This window comes from Lepisosteus platostomus, chromosome 7 (assembly GCF_059453375.1).
Source record: "Lepisosteus platostomus isolate fLepPlt1 chromosome 7, fLepPlt1.hap1, whole genome shotgun sequence".
NCBI lineage: Eukaryota > Metazoa > Chordata > Actinopteri > Semionotiformes > Lepisosteidae > Lepisosteus > Lepisosteus platostomus.
Genome location: NC_142617.1, coordinates 45,207,192 through 45,224,464, shown reverse-complemented (window position 1 = coordinate 45,224,464; position 17,273 = coordinate 45,207,192). Strand labels below are relative to the sequence as shown.

Below are 17,273 nucleotides of genomic sequence, written 5' to 3'. Positions count from 1 at the left end.
GAATCTTTGCTTGGAATCTCATGTGGGCTTGGGGACTTTTTTCAGAGGAGGGCTGAAAGCTGGAGGAAGTTGTCCAGAAGGCTGGCTTCCCCAGATCAGCTAGCTGGTGTTTTTTGAAGACTACTCTGAGCTTAGTGGTGATTGACAGAATGAGGTCTTTGGTTGACTCTTTAACAAATGCTTCACAGATCATGCTACTGTAGTGAACCATCCGATTTAGAAAAACAACAAAAACTGCCCAAAATGCCAAACATTACTTTACATTTGCTCAACGTTTCCAAAGTAGCCCTATCAGGTACATTCCAGTTCCTAATGTGCGTTAAACTGGATTGGTTCTTTACTTAACATGAGATGTGAAAGTGGAAAATGGAACATTTGGAAATCGCTGCTATTGTAATGTTTATGTCATAAGCAATAAAATCTATTAAGGCATTTTTGGATGGTGTCTATTAAGCATATATTATAATTATTTGCAAGCTATTATGATAGAATAAATTTGGAACTGAAAAAATGAAAATGTTGTCTCTAACAAATTCTTTTTCCCTTTTGATTTCTTTAAGCATTAGAGTATTAGATTACATTTCTGAAGTGGAGTGACAAATTAAGACATTTTTTCCTTCCACTAATAATTAATAATTATGTATGGAATTTATAATTAATAATTTTGTATGGTATTGCCTTGAAATGTAAAGAAAGTAATACTCTCATGTTTTATGAAACAATAATCTTAATGTAATTAGATTATTTTCCATACAACCTCAGTACAGTATATTACTAAGACAAAATGAAAAAAAATATATTTCTGTGTTATTCCCTTAGGCTCTGACATATTATAGATTCCTGCGTGGAGGCTAACTTACAAATTCTTGTTTAAATTTCTCTGTATTATTTCTTTACATAACCTGCAGGTCATCTCTGTTTAAAAATTACACATTTCCCTATAAATCTCCCTTAAGCCCAGACACCTGACTGCAACATTTCTGACAATACTTACAATGCAATCCTTTTTCCAACATGCCCTCCTTGACACAGTGTACTAAGAATAATCTTCAAAGCATCTAAAAAAATTGTAATAATGCTTTCACAAACCAGAAATCTGTTTCTTTCTATTACCGTGACATCACAAAATATAGCATTTCCTCTTTTATGAGCAGTATGTGGTTAATAATTAGCAGCTAATTTGTGTTTTTCTATCAATTGTCTCCTTTTTAAAACACAATTGGATAATACAAATCAAATCTCCTGTCTAGAATATATTTTTTCAGAAAAAAGGGCCTACAGTATTAATTTGGCAAGGTCAGTAAGACTGCAATCATAACTATCGGTTTATCATGATAAATGCATTTTCTGATTTTCTTGTGTTTTCAAGGCAGCACTCACAGTGCTTTCTCTTCAGTTTATACTTTTAATGATCATAAGCACTTTTATATCTTTCTTCTTTTATTGTGCAGAAATGAATATTTGCTATATTTTGTGCCCCAAAGCTATGCTGCTAGGCAACATTTTGTATATAGTAAAAGCCACATAGTTAAATAAACACTTCTAACTTTGTTTGTTTAGAAATATATCTGCACTTTTTGCATAAAATAAGAGAAGACACAATACAACAATTTTAAAGTTAAATAAACCTAGCAACACATCCTACACATCCATTCTGGTCTGCCTGGTAGATAATGTAAAATTTAAATTTTTCATTGGCCTTTTATAAAGGAATATAAATTAAACATGGATGACATTGTTTCCTGCAGATTCGTTTTGCATTTCTCCATTTGTGGCAGAAGAAGTTGTACTGGATATTACAAAATGCTGAAAAGCATTTTTGTAAAATTCTTCTTAGTAATTACAATTTTCACCTAAACATAGCTTTTCTTATCTGATCTTCAAATATACAGGATTCCTTTAGAAAAAAACAGACCTCATGTAAGTCTGGATTGTACAGTAGCTGCTATATTTCTTATTTTATTTACAGAGGGAAAGGAATGATGATGACACAGTGAACTCCTCATGACCTTCACTAATTATACTGTAGATGGTTTAAGAGTGGTTGTGCTAAATAAGAAAACCTTTAACAGCTTTCCTGTTTTTGTTGACATTTTGTACATAGAATTATAATGATTCTATCATTATAATTGAAATCTCTATATGAACTCCTTGGTAATATTTAAGGCATTTAGTTTGTTTTTTCCTTGCCTGAAGTCTTTTTTTAGAAAAAAGCCTGGAAAGTTGTAGTGAAATTATCATTTACAAAATGCAACATTTGTTTCTAAAACATACAGTATTTTGCACAAAAAAAAACATTCAGATTAGAAGATTTGCGTGAAATAGAAATAATAGCTGCAAAGGACAAAAAAGAGTTTCGCTGGAAGGGATTTCAAATACATTCTTCCGCTACTGAAAAAATTAGCCTTCTATGAGAAACACAGATGAATTTACACTTTTAGCAAAAATCTTCCTAATGGAAAGAGCTGTATGAGGTCTATTTGGGCAGAAGGAAACAGAAAGGCACACGAAGTAACAGTCAGAAAGGTATGGTTTTATTATTCTAGATGAGATACACCAGTGTTTACATAATGTGTTGGTAAACTGAAATTATTTACAAAATACTACAGTTGCAACGGCTCACAGTTTGTTTATAAAGGCGGAGGAACAAGACTGATCAGACAGTTTCTGTAAACTTATTTCAGTCTAAACACTTCTCTCCCTGCTTAGTGATATTGATGTCGGCACCCAAGGTCATTCAGTTCAACCACATAAAATTCTGAGTGTAGAAATGTGCATGGAGCTATGATCAGAATACTGATCCTGGTAGGCAGTTTACTGTTTCTAAGGCCCCAAGGGAGACTACACTGAGACATTACTACTGGCAGCTTTGTAGGAAAAGTGTTTTTCTGAACCTGGCTTTGCACACGCGGGCATCTCTTTTGCCTAAAATAAAATAAGGCTCATCTCAAAACACTGAGCTCCTCTTGGTGGATGATAAAAGCTTATAGTAAACCAGCTGTAAGGTATGTTTTCTTAAATATGCCATTGTTATAGCTGTTGCTATGATGTTGACAACAATAACAGTATAGTGTATTTGCCTATAATAGTATGTTAAAGGCACACCTAAAGCGTATCCTGGTTTTCAGTTCATTCATGCTAGATTGTAATATTTTAACTAAAACTTAGCCGTTACTGGTGTTAAAAATGCTTACTCTGTAATGATTTGCAAAATACAAGTAATTTCCATTACTAACCATCCACCTACAGTACTTTGGATCTCCCTGGACTACAGTATCAGAAGAAAAACAACTATACAGCTGACATAAAGAAATAAGGTTCAAAGCCACATTTAATTCTTACTTTCTAAGCAAAGCATATTCCTTCTTTTACATTTGAAAAAAAGATCAATGGTTGTTTAATATTTGGGTGCTTGTTTGTAATGAACATGTTTTTTTTGCTTTCAGATTAGTTATACTTCCTCCTCAGAAAACACATTGCACAAACCCAGTAAAAATTTACTGATTAGAACAATGTCAATAACGTTTCAGTTTTAGGGCTTAAAACATCTTCATTTCTTCCATTTACATTCAGACAGATAAATTATAATACAAAGCCAGAGCAAACACATCAATGCATGTCAATTTACTCAAAGAAAATTTGAATTATAGAACTCTCAAAAAATAAATATTTTTTTCATTTGCTATATAACCAACCTGTAGTGAAATTATGTTAAAAAACAACTATAAACCTCTTACTTAGCTTTTAAATAGAACAAAACATGGTAAATATTTAAAATGAAAACATTTGTAATGAAATTTACATATCCCACAAGATTGGTTTGTAAAAAAAACATAAATAATTATATAAATAAAAACACATACAAAAATCTTTCCTGTCAACCTACTATAATAAATATTATTTATACTGTATATATAATTTAAGACAAAGTAGCTGAAGGGTTACATTACAGCTGTATAAAATATGACAACTTTAAATATTTTTAGGATTTCATAGTGCAAATAGGGACAACAATGACCAAGATGACCGTGCAGGCTGCTGCTGCAATCAGTGCACCTATCTTACAAACCTTCGCTCTCCTGAACTTTGCCTCCCTGCGTTTCAGGAGAGAATCATATCCGGGAGTATAAATGTCCTCCATCCAATATTCTAAATTATTGGGGTTTAAGGACTCTTGAGTCTAGAAGGAAGAGAAAAGTAAAAAGGAAATGTTTTAGTGCAGCAATTGTTTTGGAAAGAGAGTCCTCTGATTTTATACAAGCTCAACTATGTGGAAAATGGATTGAAAGCACTTCAGGCCTTCAAATTAAACTCCAGTTCGTGTTCAAGCACATCTTGGTAGATTATTGTAGCAATGCTGGCTGTCTAGATAGAGCCTCTGCAAGAGTATCTAGTCTAAAAGGTATTTTAACTACTTTTCATCATTAAGATACAACAAGCAAAAAGAGGGACATTGAATATAGCTGTTTGATAACAAAGATGAAATGAATGTTTTAGGTTTTATCAAACTTCAACAACAAAGAAGCTCAAAGCATGGGTTTTCAGATGGTAAAAGGTGTGCAGTAAATTAAAACAGCCTTGAAAATAATGACAAATCTTGTGTTTCCATTGTCATTAAGAACATTTTTTTGGGGGGTAAGTTTTTAACTTACAATTAAAAATAATTATAATTACATTAGGATTCAAAGGCCTACCTCTAGCCTTCAAACTTTGTTCTGTCATGAATTGTAGTAGTTTGTTTCAAATTATATGTGCACTAACAATAAGCTCTGGAAGCCATAAACCACTCTGACATTGACCAAGAGATACATTGTACTTGTGTGAGAGACTTACAGCTCAAGGCAGAATAGGACTCCATCCATATAATTGGCCCTTTTGCCTTTGTTCTTTAAGTGCTTAAAGTTACCAGGTAGAATAATGTTATCACATTAAACATGACATACTGTAAATAAAGGTGCATACCAGAGCCTATTCTACAGCTTTTTGAAAAAAACAAAACAAAGCACTTCTTTTAATCACTTTTCTGGAGGTTCAAATAATTGATTACTATAAAATGAAGAGGGACAATTTGCCATTGAGTGGTGTGTGAACTAATCCACGGCAGCACAAAAACACCTTTTTATTGAAATGTTAGAATCAAAAACAACTGACATTTAATGACTTGATTCACATGAATTTCCTTATTCAAGGTATTACAGTTGTTCTGAATAAAATGGCAGTCTCTGTGTCAGTTTGGGTAGGGCTAGGTTCGGTCATCAGGATCCTCTTAGCTTTCGGCACATTAGCAGGTCCTGTGACTTGCATGGTATCTCAGAACCTCAGAGACAGACTCTGTACTCCAAACTGTGCTAGCTCTGTTGTCAATCATTTGTGAATCAAATGATGAGTGGTTCTGCAGGTATGCGTGTCAAAGGAGGATGTCTTATATTCGCTCAAGTGGATACAGGAGTCATTCCAAGACTTTAGGCAATAGATGAATCCAAATTGTGTGGGTAGATAATAAAAAATAATTGGTTATTTCATTTTTTAAAAAGAGAGCTTTTCCAATTTCAGAAAAAAAAGCTTTGTGAAACTGTTACCTGCTTTGTCTCAGACTGGGTTAAAAATATACTGAGAGGCATTAAAAACACAACAAAGGTTACTGGTTCTAGGACTAATTAGTTGCATTTGTAATGCCTGTCAGTATACATTTCTTCAGAATACCAAGATTCTCATATCTAAACCATAATCAGAATTTGCAGAGTAAATGTGAGTAAAGAGAAATCATATTTTTATGTTTATAAACGCAGAAGAACAGGATAAGAAGGAAAGATATAATCATCCTCTCCAGCAGTGATGTGCTTATGTGGTAATGGAGCTATAAATTCTGTACTGGCCTTGTGCCTGAGTAGCTCAGTTAATTTTAAGAATTTTGTGCAAGGGTAACTACATAGCCTTTTGTTACACCTGGCTTTGCACTTAAACATTTAGCTCTTTCAGTTCAGGAAATAAAACACAGCTGTCTTTACTTTGGATAATGTATAATTTTAATTTTATGAAGCAGGTCTAAATGCTAATGTGAATTCCTTCCTCATTTGGTTGTAAAATTCTTATTACAATGAGAGAAAGATTCAAGAAAAAAGAAATGAAGCAAACTTCAAGAAGGTGCAATGATCTCAGTTCTAATACCTATTTTATTCAGACAGTTTTGTGTAATGACAATAATGGCTGAGGCCCAGAAAAGGTAATCTTCAAACACTTGCAATTTTGTCACAATCAATTGCCTGGATTACTTGGCAGGATTGCATGTTACATCAGAGCAGAGTGCAGGTTTACTGGAATTAATGGTGCAGGTCTCTTAGTGATGCCCTTTTGCAGGTCAAGAAGCAAGTGATATTACCAGAAGAATCCTCACAGAAGATTGTAGCAATCACGTGTCCTTAGGATTAGCTGGGCTGGAAGGTTAATTTTATTTGTACATTTGGATAACTGTAAAAATTGATCATAAGTAAATTAAAAATCACTGCTTTTTGAAGGTGACCATTTTTAACAGTTCCTTTTTCAGATACCACAATTGGGTATGTTACTGGAGTAGCACAGACCAAGGAGGAATAGTCAGTGGATGTTGAAAATAAGATTATTTTAGAGATTTGAGATTAAATTTTAGCTGCCACATTAATAATAGATTGTACTGCTACTGATTTTACTTTACTTGCCTGGGGACACAGGGTGTTTTAAAGTTTAATTATTAAGGGTGAATGTCAAAGTCTTCACCTCAAGCAAAAAGGAAACAAGGGTGTAATACTGTATAAAGCTGAACCAGGGACATAATTAATGGTTCTAAGAAGAAATCCTCACACCTTAATATTTTACTTGCCATCAAAGCACAGCATACCACGTCATATCATATAGTACCACACTTGCTATTCTTTTACTGAAAGGCACCACCCACAGGTCTGCATTATCAACCACCGTCTCCCTGAAATCATAAATTTAAAGCTGGCTTTTGGAAGTTTTTACATAGGTGTAGACATAGGAATGGGAAAATGTAATGTCTTGAAGAAGGGCTATTCAGGCAGACACAATGCCAGTTCTACACCACTGCAGAACATGTGAATCCTACAGCATCTTATTGATGGGTCATTTTGTGACAGAAAGCTCATGTTATAAATCATAAGATATTAACTTGTTTGGAACCTTTTAGATATGATTTTATTCTTTGTCTCAAACTCATACACACACAGATCACCACAGCAGCATTAGTGAGGGTAGGGCAAAAAGCAGCTATTTCCAACGAGTTATTGACTCAGCATTGGCTTCTCGCACATTCTTTTGTGCAAGTGAGAAATAACTGCCAACCATGTTAATAAAAAGAGAGGCATGTTGAGCTTGTCTAAGGCTGAGCAATCCCTTTTATGAAAAGGAACGGGAGAGGAATACTAATAGAACCCGATGACATGAAAGGGACTTTCAGCTCCATAGACAGTGACCTATTTGCTATTTACAGTGCAAAGAATTAGTATAAATTCTAAAAATATTGATCTAAACAGTTACCAACCTGTATTTTCCCCCTTTTTATTGTGCTTCATGTGCAAGATGTGAACTGTTACTGTATATGTCAAATGATGGGCTACTATTGTCATGGAGCTCAAAGAGACTGTGCATTGTTGTAGGACCATGGCAAAATTTGGGTCCTCTTGCGACACATTACTAATGTACAATCCATGTCAACGTAACAAATACAAATACAACGTAACAAATATTTGTATTTGTATTTTGATCAGTTAAGTAATATTGAAATTCACCTTTCTTCCAGTGAAAGACAAAATGTCCATCGTCTGGAAAAACATTTCTGTGTATACAATTTCTGTAAATAAGATGGTTTTATTTTTTTAATAATAATAATAATAATACAATTATATTATTATTATTATATTATTTAGTTTTTTGGTTTTAATTGTTTAACTTTAACTGAGTTTGTAACTGAGTAACAAATACAAATATATGTTTGTTCAACCGTACTATCTAATCTCTCTTTAATCTGTACAAATAAAGCTTATTCTTTTTCAAGGGATCACGTAACCCACTCCTACGGACCTACTAAACCCGTAGTGACTTGGAAAGGATGATCATGGGTTCAAATCCAAAAAGGGGTGCTTCTCAATTATTCTCAATTGACATACCTGGTGAAATAAAGTAGTAAATGAAAAAAAAAACAATAGACAGTTTCCTGTCATGTGGGATATTAATGTTCTGGAGAACCCAGGGGTTAGGTGCCAGTAAGAGACTCATTGAGCACTAGGAGCTGAGTTACACATAAACTGAAATATTGTAAACAAGAAGGTGCTCAGATAGTGGAAATGGAAATCAACAAACAGTGCATGTACTGTACAAGAGAAAGAAGATCATTAAGACTCACTTGCAGGTCCAAAGCTGCAAGCTTTCCTTTGTCTCCTGAGTTTCGTTTGTATTCCTCTATCGTCCAGGAGGGTTGAGGCCGCTTTGCCTCAGACATCTCAGTCAGCCTCATATCTGTGTACAGGGGGTTGCTCTTCATGTGCGCTTTTCCAGACACTGGGAAAGGGTGAGGGCTGAAGACTTGCTCTATCAAGTAGGAATCTTTTGGTTGCTTTGAAGTCCGGTGTGCCTGGGGAATTTCATACTGCCGGTCTGCCTGTGGATAAAAACCACAAGAGTTCCTTAAGCTAGAAAAAGACGGTCCTTGAGGGAAACAATTTACAAGCTCAGAACACAGAAGCCACAAGGGAAATGAAAGTAAAAAGCAGAGCTACTAAAAGAAGGGATTTTAAATCCCATTATCACATTAAAACTGGAATGTCATATATAAGCAGTGTAATTCCTATCAGTGTTATGATCAATATTATCATTAATATTATTGGCTCTGTTATTAAACATAATATTTAAGGATGATTTTAAGCATTCCCAGTATCATTATTTATTTTTGCACCTTCATCAGCAAACAGACAAAGGAGACCTCTGCCAGGCCACTAATTTATTAAGACAAGCGCAGCAAGATTATGAAAACTAATGTTGGCATTTAATATCTTCAAGCTGATGATAAATTGCCCTCCAATGCAAACAGTCTTCATCACATGTAAACAAAGCATGATTTGAGGATGTTTTCCAGCATACACTGTTAAAATTGTCTCTTTATTTGCATGCAATTGCTAGCTCAAACAACACATCTACAAAGCAGTCTGGGATTGTCATAAAAGACTATTTTCTGTTCAAATTTTTGCAGTTTTTCCAAACAGTTTCTGACTGTTCCTAGCAGTCAGTAATTGTTTGCAGAATGAGTTATTGGTTTTGATAAGGATAATTCCAAGACGTAGTGCACCAGCATTACATTGGTGTTAGGTTCAAATGTGTCACACTGGGGCATGTTAATCTTTACTTGTCTGTATTTGTTTAAAAGATTGAAGACCTGACCAGAGGGGTGTGCTGGATCCAGCAGAGTTGTAAAAAACAGTAGATTTAGAGATATAAGATTATGTGCCAAACATAGCCTTTTAATAGGTGTTATATATCCTTTTAGTAGCATGAATACATGCTTATAATAATCCTTATTTATATATGTATTATCCTATGAAACTAACTCTAATTCTTCCCTCTAGAGCAATCTTTCCATTTCTGTTTTATGCATAACCTTACTTGTACCCTTACATGATTTGTAAAGAAACAACATGCGATGCAGATGTAAGCATTCATTATATAGCAAAATCTGTTACTGTACATCTTAGAGGTTTTTCACTGAACTTTACAATGACCTGTCAATACACCAAATACAAAAAATATTGAAAGGAGAAAGTAGTTTTATTGATTCAAGCCAAAAGAAAAACAACATTTACTGTCTCCCTAGACTAGATGTTTACTCTGCTGTATACATATTCTGTACCCATCTCATACAACAGATTGCTAGCTGCAGTTTCTTGGATGCATAAATATACTCAAGTGACTGACTTTTCATGAATTTCTATAACTCTCACGTTTTAAACATCAGACATTTTTAATTAAAAATATGGAAAATAAGAATGCTTTTCATAATTTTACATCTTAATATTCTCCCTGACACAATAATGGGATTCACTAAAATGACAATACTTTTTTCTTCAAGGAAATTCTGTTATGCTTTATTCTGCTGCAAGGCCAATTGGACAACACAAATTTACTACCCTTTTTTTTACTTGATATCGTCAAAGCTTGAGCTGTTTGGCTGTAAAAAATGATGAGAGGTCTTAAAACCCTTCAGGGAACCTTGCATGCCGGAAAGAGAACACTGCTACAAATTGTGTGGAGTGATACTTAGTAAGCCACTTTACAGATGGTTTTAACAAAATGACTTGCAAGGCTCATTGGCAGTTTGAGGCAATCAGTTAAAGGAGAGTGGAAAAGGATACTGTAAATGCAGAAAGACTGGGAAAAAGGCAAGAAAAAAGTGGCACAATCGGATAAGTTACTGCCCCCTGTCTATCTCTGACAAAGGTTTTAAATAATTTGCACCACATAATAAGCAATCACTATTTAATGTGAAATATTAAGTTCACACTTCTTCTTAATAAACAACCCTGGGAAGGACCAAAAGGACCATTTGCAGGGCATTTTGGGAAATGACAACTCAAGCTGGAACATAGGTGCTGGCTAATGCCGTTATTAATTAGAAACAGAAAAAAAAAACATGATTGAAACTTCCATAAAGCAGGGAATATATAAGGAAACATACAATTGAAATTAAGCTCCATCAGTTAGTGTATATAAGTATATATCTAGGGTTAGTAAATTCACATGGAAATAGGATAGAGATTCCAAAAGCAGAAGCAGAGCAAATAAAAAGAGAGAATGTATCTGCTGGGAAGGATTAAACACACCATACTGAAAGGAGAGGTTGTAACACAGTTCTGCAGGGTGGTCCAGAAAATGTTTGGTCCCAGGAATACTTAAAACAAGTAGTAAACAGCAGGCAGGCTTTGGTAGTTGGCGGCTTTCTCTCTGGGCAAAGAGCCAGCAGTGAAGCCAAATAAACACTAATGTGTATAAGAAGAAATGAAAAAAGGTGCAGATAGAACAGTAGAAGAGTATGAGCAGATGATTCATTGACTACTGCGAATTGATCTTGCTGACAGTGATTGATACCGAGTGCATAATTAGAACCAAAGAGACCCTATACAGCCATCTCAGCTGAAACATAGTTGAGAAAGCAAGTTATTAATTGGGAGCCGAGTATGCAGAAAGCACAACTGCTAGGGGAACATATGAGGACTAAAAGAAAGGGAGGACATTTTCAATGTAGAAACCATAATACAGTAAAAGAGACTACTTATACTGTATATAAAGGCTGATCTTTCTTTTTACACAGTATACTGTATATGTATGTCTTTGGTGGTATTTGTTCAAGTGTTCAAGAAGACATCAACATATTTGTTTAGACAAGACAATTTGAGTAGATCTCAGCTCAGATTTTTATGCATGACAAAAACAACACATTGGAGTTATTAACGTGCATCTAAAAGATGTTCTGCCACCAGACTGAAGAGATGTGTTTATGAATTGTGAAGTTTGGGAGATTGACTTGGTTTGGTCAAGATTTCACAAAGAAATCCAAGGCCATTGTTTAAGAAAAAAGAGGAGTTTGTATTTTTCATAGCAACAATAAGGAAATGTTAAACTTTTACATGATACAAAACAAAAGCTGCCCGGCATTGCTTGTAGCTGCGCATTATGTTTAATGATTAGGTCTTAAACAGTTGTGAAATAACCTTAAAACTGATATCTTATCATAATTTAACATAAATTTCAGGAGCACAACCTGCTTACCAAGATCAAACTTACCAAATCTTACATGAAGATTTGCCCATACTGAGCGAATCCCTGAGTCACTGAGCCTAACAATACTCTACATGATATTTTAAAGAGCAGCAGAGCACCTGATGATTTAAAAAATACATCCACCTGTTGTTAATTATTCTACTAATCATGGTATGATTAAAGGTAAAAATGTCCTGTTAGGCTTTGTTGTGTTTGGGTATGATTAAGCTTTAATTTAGTTAATTAAATGTAATTGTTTTGTAATGATCTAACTATTTTGCTTGAGCACTATCTATCTATTGAAAAAATTACATTAGTGACATCTGTAATACAAGAAATGACTGCAGAAAGTCCCTTTTCCTCTGAGCTCAGGAAGTGGATTTCACAAGAAGTGGCAAAGGAATGCATAACAATTAGTCAGAAATGCAACATCTGTCATAGCTCATCAGATCTATAGTATCTTGTCAGACTCTCAGCAACAGAGTCACTGTTATTGTGCTGCTGTGTATTGATAGTGTGCATAACAAATCTAAGGATTATAGTCAAAGAAAACAAAGAACCAAGGAAACATAATACGTCAAATAAAAAACTACTTCTGTTCACAATATACAACAGTGAATGTACTATAAATTTGTAAATTTGTTTTACACAAATGTGAGGATTAAATAAAATAACATAACACATTAAATAATGTAGATGTTTTATATTCTGATTAATGTGACCAGGAATAACCAGGAAGGAAAATGTATTTTATTTTAAAGAACAAAGTTATTCTTTTGGGATGCAGCTTTTCATTTAATTCAAAAGCAATGCAAGCCAAAATTTTGTATAAAACAAATTACCTCTTTGGATTTTCTGTGTCTTTCTTTGCTGTCTCTATCTTTTTCCTTTATTTCCTCCCCAGGGTGACTAGAATAAGAGACAGCTCTCCAGTCTCTGGGAGAATTGGAGATGCTGGCAATTTTGGATTCAGTGGCACTGTTTTCTTCTGTTAAAGACCTGGATGACCTCCTGATGAAAAGACTCTTTTTCAAGGCTTTGACCCTCAGACTTTCACTATTACTCCCACTGGCATCTGAGCAGCACCACTCGGGGTTATTGTCTAGTTTGACGGCATGCCCAGTGGTGTGACACTGGAAGACCCTTGGTGAGATGCTTCCATCTGAATGCGCCTCGCTGGCCACATCCATCTCATTTGGTCTGCTGTTTGCTTCTGGTTCTTGAATCTTTTCATCCAACTTGTTCAGCTTTGCAAGGACTTGAGAGATTTCATCTCGTACACCAGAGAGGGTTTCAAGTTTTTTCTCAATCTCACCTATCCTTAGGACCAGTTTACAGACGCTGACCTTAAGCTCATCATCAGTGTTTTCTAAAGAGTGAAACAATTTGTCCAACTTGCTGCCGGTCTTGTTTGATTTCACTGTGTTATGCTCAGGTGAACTATCTCCATCTGATTTTGTCAAATGAGACAGGGACCCATTGCTATTGTAGCATGATGATTGTATGACTCCACTGGATCCACAGATACTCATGTCATCCAAGAATCGAAAAATGTCACTGATGTCATCACTGACTATTTCAGAGTCTTCATCAGAGTGTTTGAAGGAATGCCTTTCACTGTATTTTGTGTGACTGGCACTGGCAAAGTCCTTTAGTTTTCTCTGCTCTGACTGGTCTGTTTGAGTCCCCACGCTCAGTGTGTTGTCTACATTTGTAGCTTGGAAAGATGTGCAGTTAATACTTTTGTCTTTAAACCTTTTCATGCCTTCTCTTTTATCCAAACCAGGGCCACTTGACATTGAGCTGGCCTCTTTTGTTTTTGGCCCATTTGATTTAATGGCAAACCCTGAAGGTGAGATAACTGACTGTTCTTTGGAGCACTGATAATGCTGGTCTTTGTCCATGTTGCTAACATTATGGCGATGATTGTCCTTGGGCTGCTTGCCATTTAAAAAGGACCTTTCAAAATCGGGTCCTTCCTCCGTATTCAGGCTCAGGCTTTTCACAGGCCATGCTGACTGTTTGCCTTGTTTCCCTGAAGACCTTCTGGTATTGATATTTTCTGTTACCGTCGTTGGTCCGAAGTAAGTGGATGCCTGAAGATCATCTAAACTTTCATGCTTTACCCGTCTTTTTTCTTGAGGAGGAGAAGCTATTGGCTCAAAGTAAGGGTTATTGTACGGTAGCTCAAAACTGTGGTTAAAGAAGGTAGCAGGCTTATGAGACTCCTTCCTGTGGTAGCCTCCAGTTACTTTACCACTCGGCTTGGAATCTGTGGTAATTACTTGAGGAGTGAAAGCCGCAAGATTGTGGAAATCCTCCTTGAAAATGTTCCTTTTCTGCACACAGGAGTGCACTGTAAAAGGTTCTGAATTAGACATGAAAGTCTCTTTTATCCCTGAATTCATATGCAAGGATTCCTGATCCGTTGTTGATTCACTATCTATATCCATAGGAAAGTAGGTGCTCTGCATTTCACAAGGTGGAGGACTGCCGCTGGAATACTGAGGCAGAAGCTGGAGCTTGTCAAGGGAAGCAGCCCTGCATTTCATTTCCTTATTAACTCCCAGCAAGAAATTTGGATCAGAAGTCGGGATGAAATGCTGAGTGCTGTTGCATTCAGCTTTGGGACAGGGTGAGGTCCGTGTTGCAGAATGCCCTCTCGCATCTAAGAAGTCATAAGCTCGTTCACAGTCAGAATACTTGCATACATCAGTGTCTGATCGACAGGATTCAAAAGATTGATTTTTATGAAACTTGGGCCGTTGCCCAATGGGCAATTTTTCTTTGGCTGCCCCACCATTCATTTGGATTAAATTGAACATGGTCACTATGTCTGCGGCCACCATTATTTTTTTGGACTGCTGGTCATCCATTGAACACCTCATCTTGTCTTTGAAGAGGGTAGCAGGGAAACTGGGATCCAGACAGGCAGTATAGAAGAGCAGACTCCTGAGCTTGGCTAGGTGAGCCAAGTCAAATCTGGCACAGAGAGATTTACACAGATCCTGGTAAGAAACACTGCTTTGTTTGGTGTCTAGCTCTTCCAGAATCCTGACCAGGAAGAGAGAATACTCTGGTGTTGGATCCATGATCAATTAGTTTTTCTTTCGCTCTTTATTTTAAAAGAATATTGTCCTGGAATTAAAATACATGTGATTAGTAAGCAATCTATTGTATTACAGTTTATTATCAATACAAATATACTATTATTAGTAATTCTAATCATAAATTGAGGAACTGAAAAAATATATGAAAATATAGTATGGCAAAGTCTTGATTTTGAATCACCGTTACAAATTATGTTACACCAGAATGACAACTCAAAACTTATTGTGCTACTCTAGCAGATTTTGTACCTTACACATAAAAATCAGGACCTGTACTGTTATAGTCTATAAAGTGTCTTTATCAATGACCTATAGTGTATATTTTTGGAGGCTAGAAATACTGATTCTGTACATTTAACTAATTTGGCTTATTTTAGTATAGAAATAGTAGAAATAGAATCAAAGTCAGCTAAAATAGTCGATCATATCATCTTAACACCTCATCCATAAAAGCAAACAACCAGAGCATGTTCTATAGCTGTCTTGGGCACTCCACATCATTTGTAAAAGACCAGTCTCTTTCAAAATAATGCTTCATCCCAAATGTGATGGAAAAGCCGTTGCCTCAGTTAATTGCTGAAGTTAGGGATGAAATGAAAAATCAGCTAAAATGAAAATTCAGCTTTCATGTTCCAAAGCGTATCTGTTTCTCACACGCTATTGTAATAATTAGCACTATTAAAGACATATTGTTAATGGCCAGTCGTACTGTACCTTTAGGTAGAAAATAATGTTTGAAAAAAGAAAACAAAGGAAAATTAAGCAAACTGGACGAGTTGGTGTCATTAGCATTAACAAAGGCAAAACCCCCTTTAAAATAATAACAGTGAATCTAACCCATGTCTTCCTTGTTACAGCGCCTTGAGATGATGAAAGGCGCTATATAAAATTAACGTTGTTATTATTAGTGTAAGTACCCTCGTAACAATGTTGATGCACAGTTCCCACCACGTTTAAATAAAACAGCATATTGTGACAAATACGATACACACGTACACTTTTATATACACATACTATTTAATATGTGTGAGTAAGTATGCATGGACATAAACGTACGTTTACAAAATCATGTTAAAATCTTTAGGAATTACAATTCATTTTATTTTAGAAAATCTGTTATTTGATTTTATAGCTAAACTGAAACATGATTCTTCGTAATTTAAAAATAAAAGTGAAGCACAAGTAAAACAAATACCTTATGCTCGGTCCTTTTTTGCATCCATCCATGCTATATTTTAAGTCAACGCTCTACCTAAACTGTAAGGAAGCGGTAAATCAAAGTTAACACTTAAAATATTCAATTTGCTTTCCACAGTTCATTTCAAAACGTTTTTCATTCGAGACTGGAGACGCACATTTGGTTTTCACTCGTTTTCCTCGAGTCTTCAGATTCACAACAGTTTATTTCCCTTTACTGTCCTCTTTTTCTCCACGACTCCAATTCTCAATCAATCCGTTTCAAAGACGGAGCTGTCCCCTCTCTGACAGCGGTGCTGAAAGGACCGAAGCGGCTTTGTTTCGACGGAGTATGACGTAATTCTACCTTCTCGCCAACTGCAGGGGAAGTACAGCAAAACTGGTTACCGTATTCAATTTAATAAGAACACTGCACCTTTACACCTTATGATTACTGCTGCCTCAACAACACCAAAAACAACAACTGATACTACTGGCACTGCGACAGCAAATCTGCTGCTGCGTTGGCTGCTGCTACGTAGTCACTGTTCTTACAAAATCAACAACAGTTAGAAATAAGGTAGTATTTATTCCCATACATTTTAGAAAGGAGATTTTTTGTGCAATGTTTGTTGGTTATCATATGTAATACAGAGACAAGAATATCTCTTCCTCCTGGATTTGGTTGGTTCACACTTTTGGAAAAGGCGTAAAAGAAAAGTGTTAGAAGCACCTGTCTCGAGTGCAATGCTAAATAAAGCAACCAATCAACATGGTAACAAGAAAAGGTGGTAAGAGGTTTAATTAGAAGTTGCTTCTTCATGTAAATCTTGACTGTCGATGAGGTATTCTCGTTTTCTTAAAAATAGATTAAGTGATCTAGTTGAATCCGAGTGAATTTAATCATGGTTTGAGTTTAAAACAAGCCTTATATACTGTGTGATTAATTAAATACAGGAGTTTCATCATTCTAAATTACGGGTTGTAAAACATCTGTGGGCAACTGATTTGCTTCATAGTAGTGAAACTGGGAGAATATTTTGTTCCCGTTGTTGGGTTATATTTTGAAGATGTTATCTCTGAAGATGGGAATGTGCGATTACTTCTTGTCATTTTGATTGCGTTACGTCATTTTTGCTTTAATCTTACGTTTTGTCCTTCCCCCACGAGGTAACAGTAAATATG

At 35.5% G+C, this 17,273-nt stretch overlaps 1 protein-coding gene across 1 annotated transcript; it reads right to left on the bottom strand.

Moving 5' to 3' along the window:
- Positions 1–2,512: 2,512 nt before the first annotated feature.
- Positions 2,513–16,768, bottom strand: minar1 (membrane integral NOTCH2 associated receptor 1). The gene is made up of 4 exons (XM_088640696.1): positions 16,108–16,768; positions 12,645–14,940; positions 8,399–8,653; positions 2,513–4,180 (listed from the first exon to the last, which is right to left on the bottom strand). Exons 2-4 carry the CDS (start codon positions 14,892–14,894, stop codon positions 3,983–3,985), a joined length of 2,703 nt encoding a protein of 900 aa, XP_088496822.1. The 5' UTR covers positions 14,895–14,940; positions 16,108–16,768; the 3' UTR covers positions 2,513–3,982.
- Between the last annotated feature and the right edge of the window lie 505 nt (positions 16,769–17,273).

Coding starts and splice junctions, on each gene's coding strand:
- minar1 (XM_088640696.1), bottom strand. CDS start 14,894: ATGGATCCAACACCAGAGTATTCTCTCTTCCTGGTCAGGATTCTGGAA. Junction 8,654..12,644: donor GACACAGAAAATCCAAAGAG/GTAATTTGTTTT, acceptor TTTTATCCACAG/GCAGACCGGCAGTATGAAAT. Junction 4,181..8,398: donor TTGCAGCTTTGGACCTGCAA/GTGAGTCTTAAT, acceptor TCTTCCTTCTAG/ACTCAAGAGTCCTTAAACCC.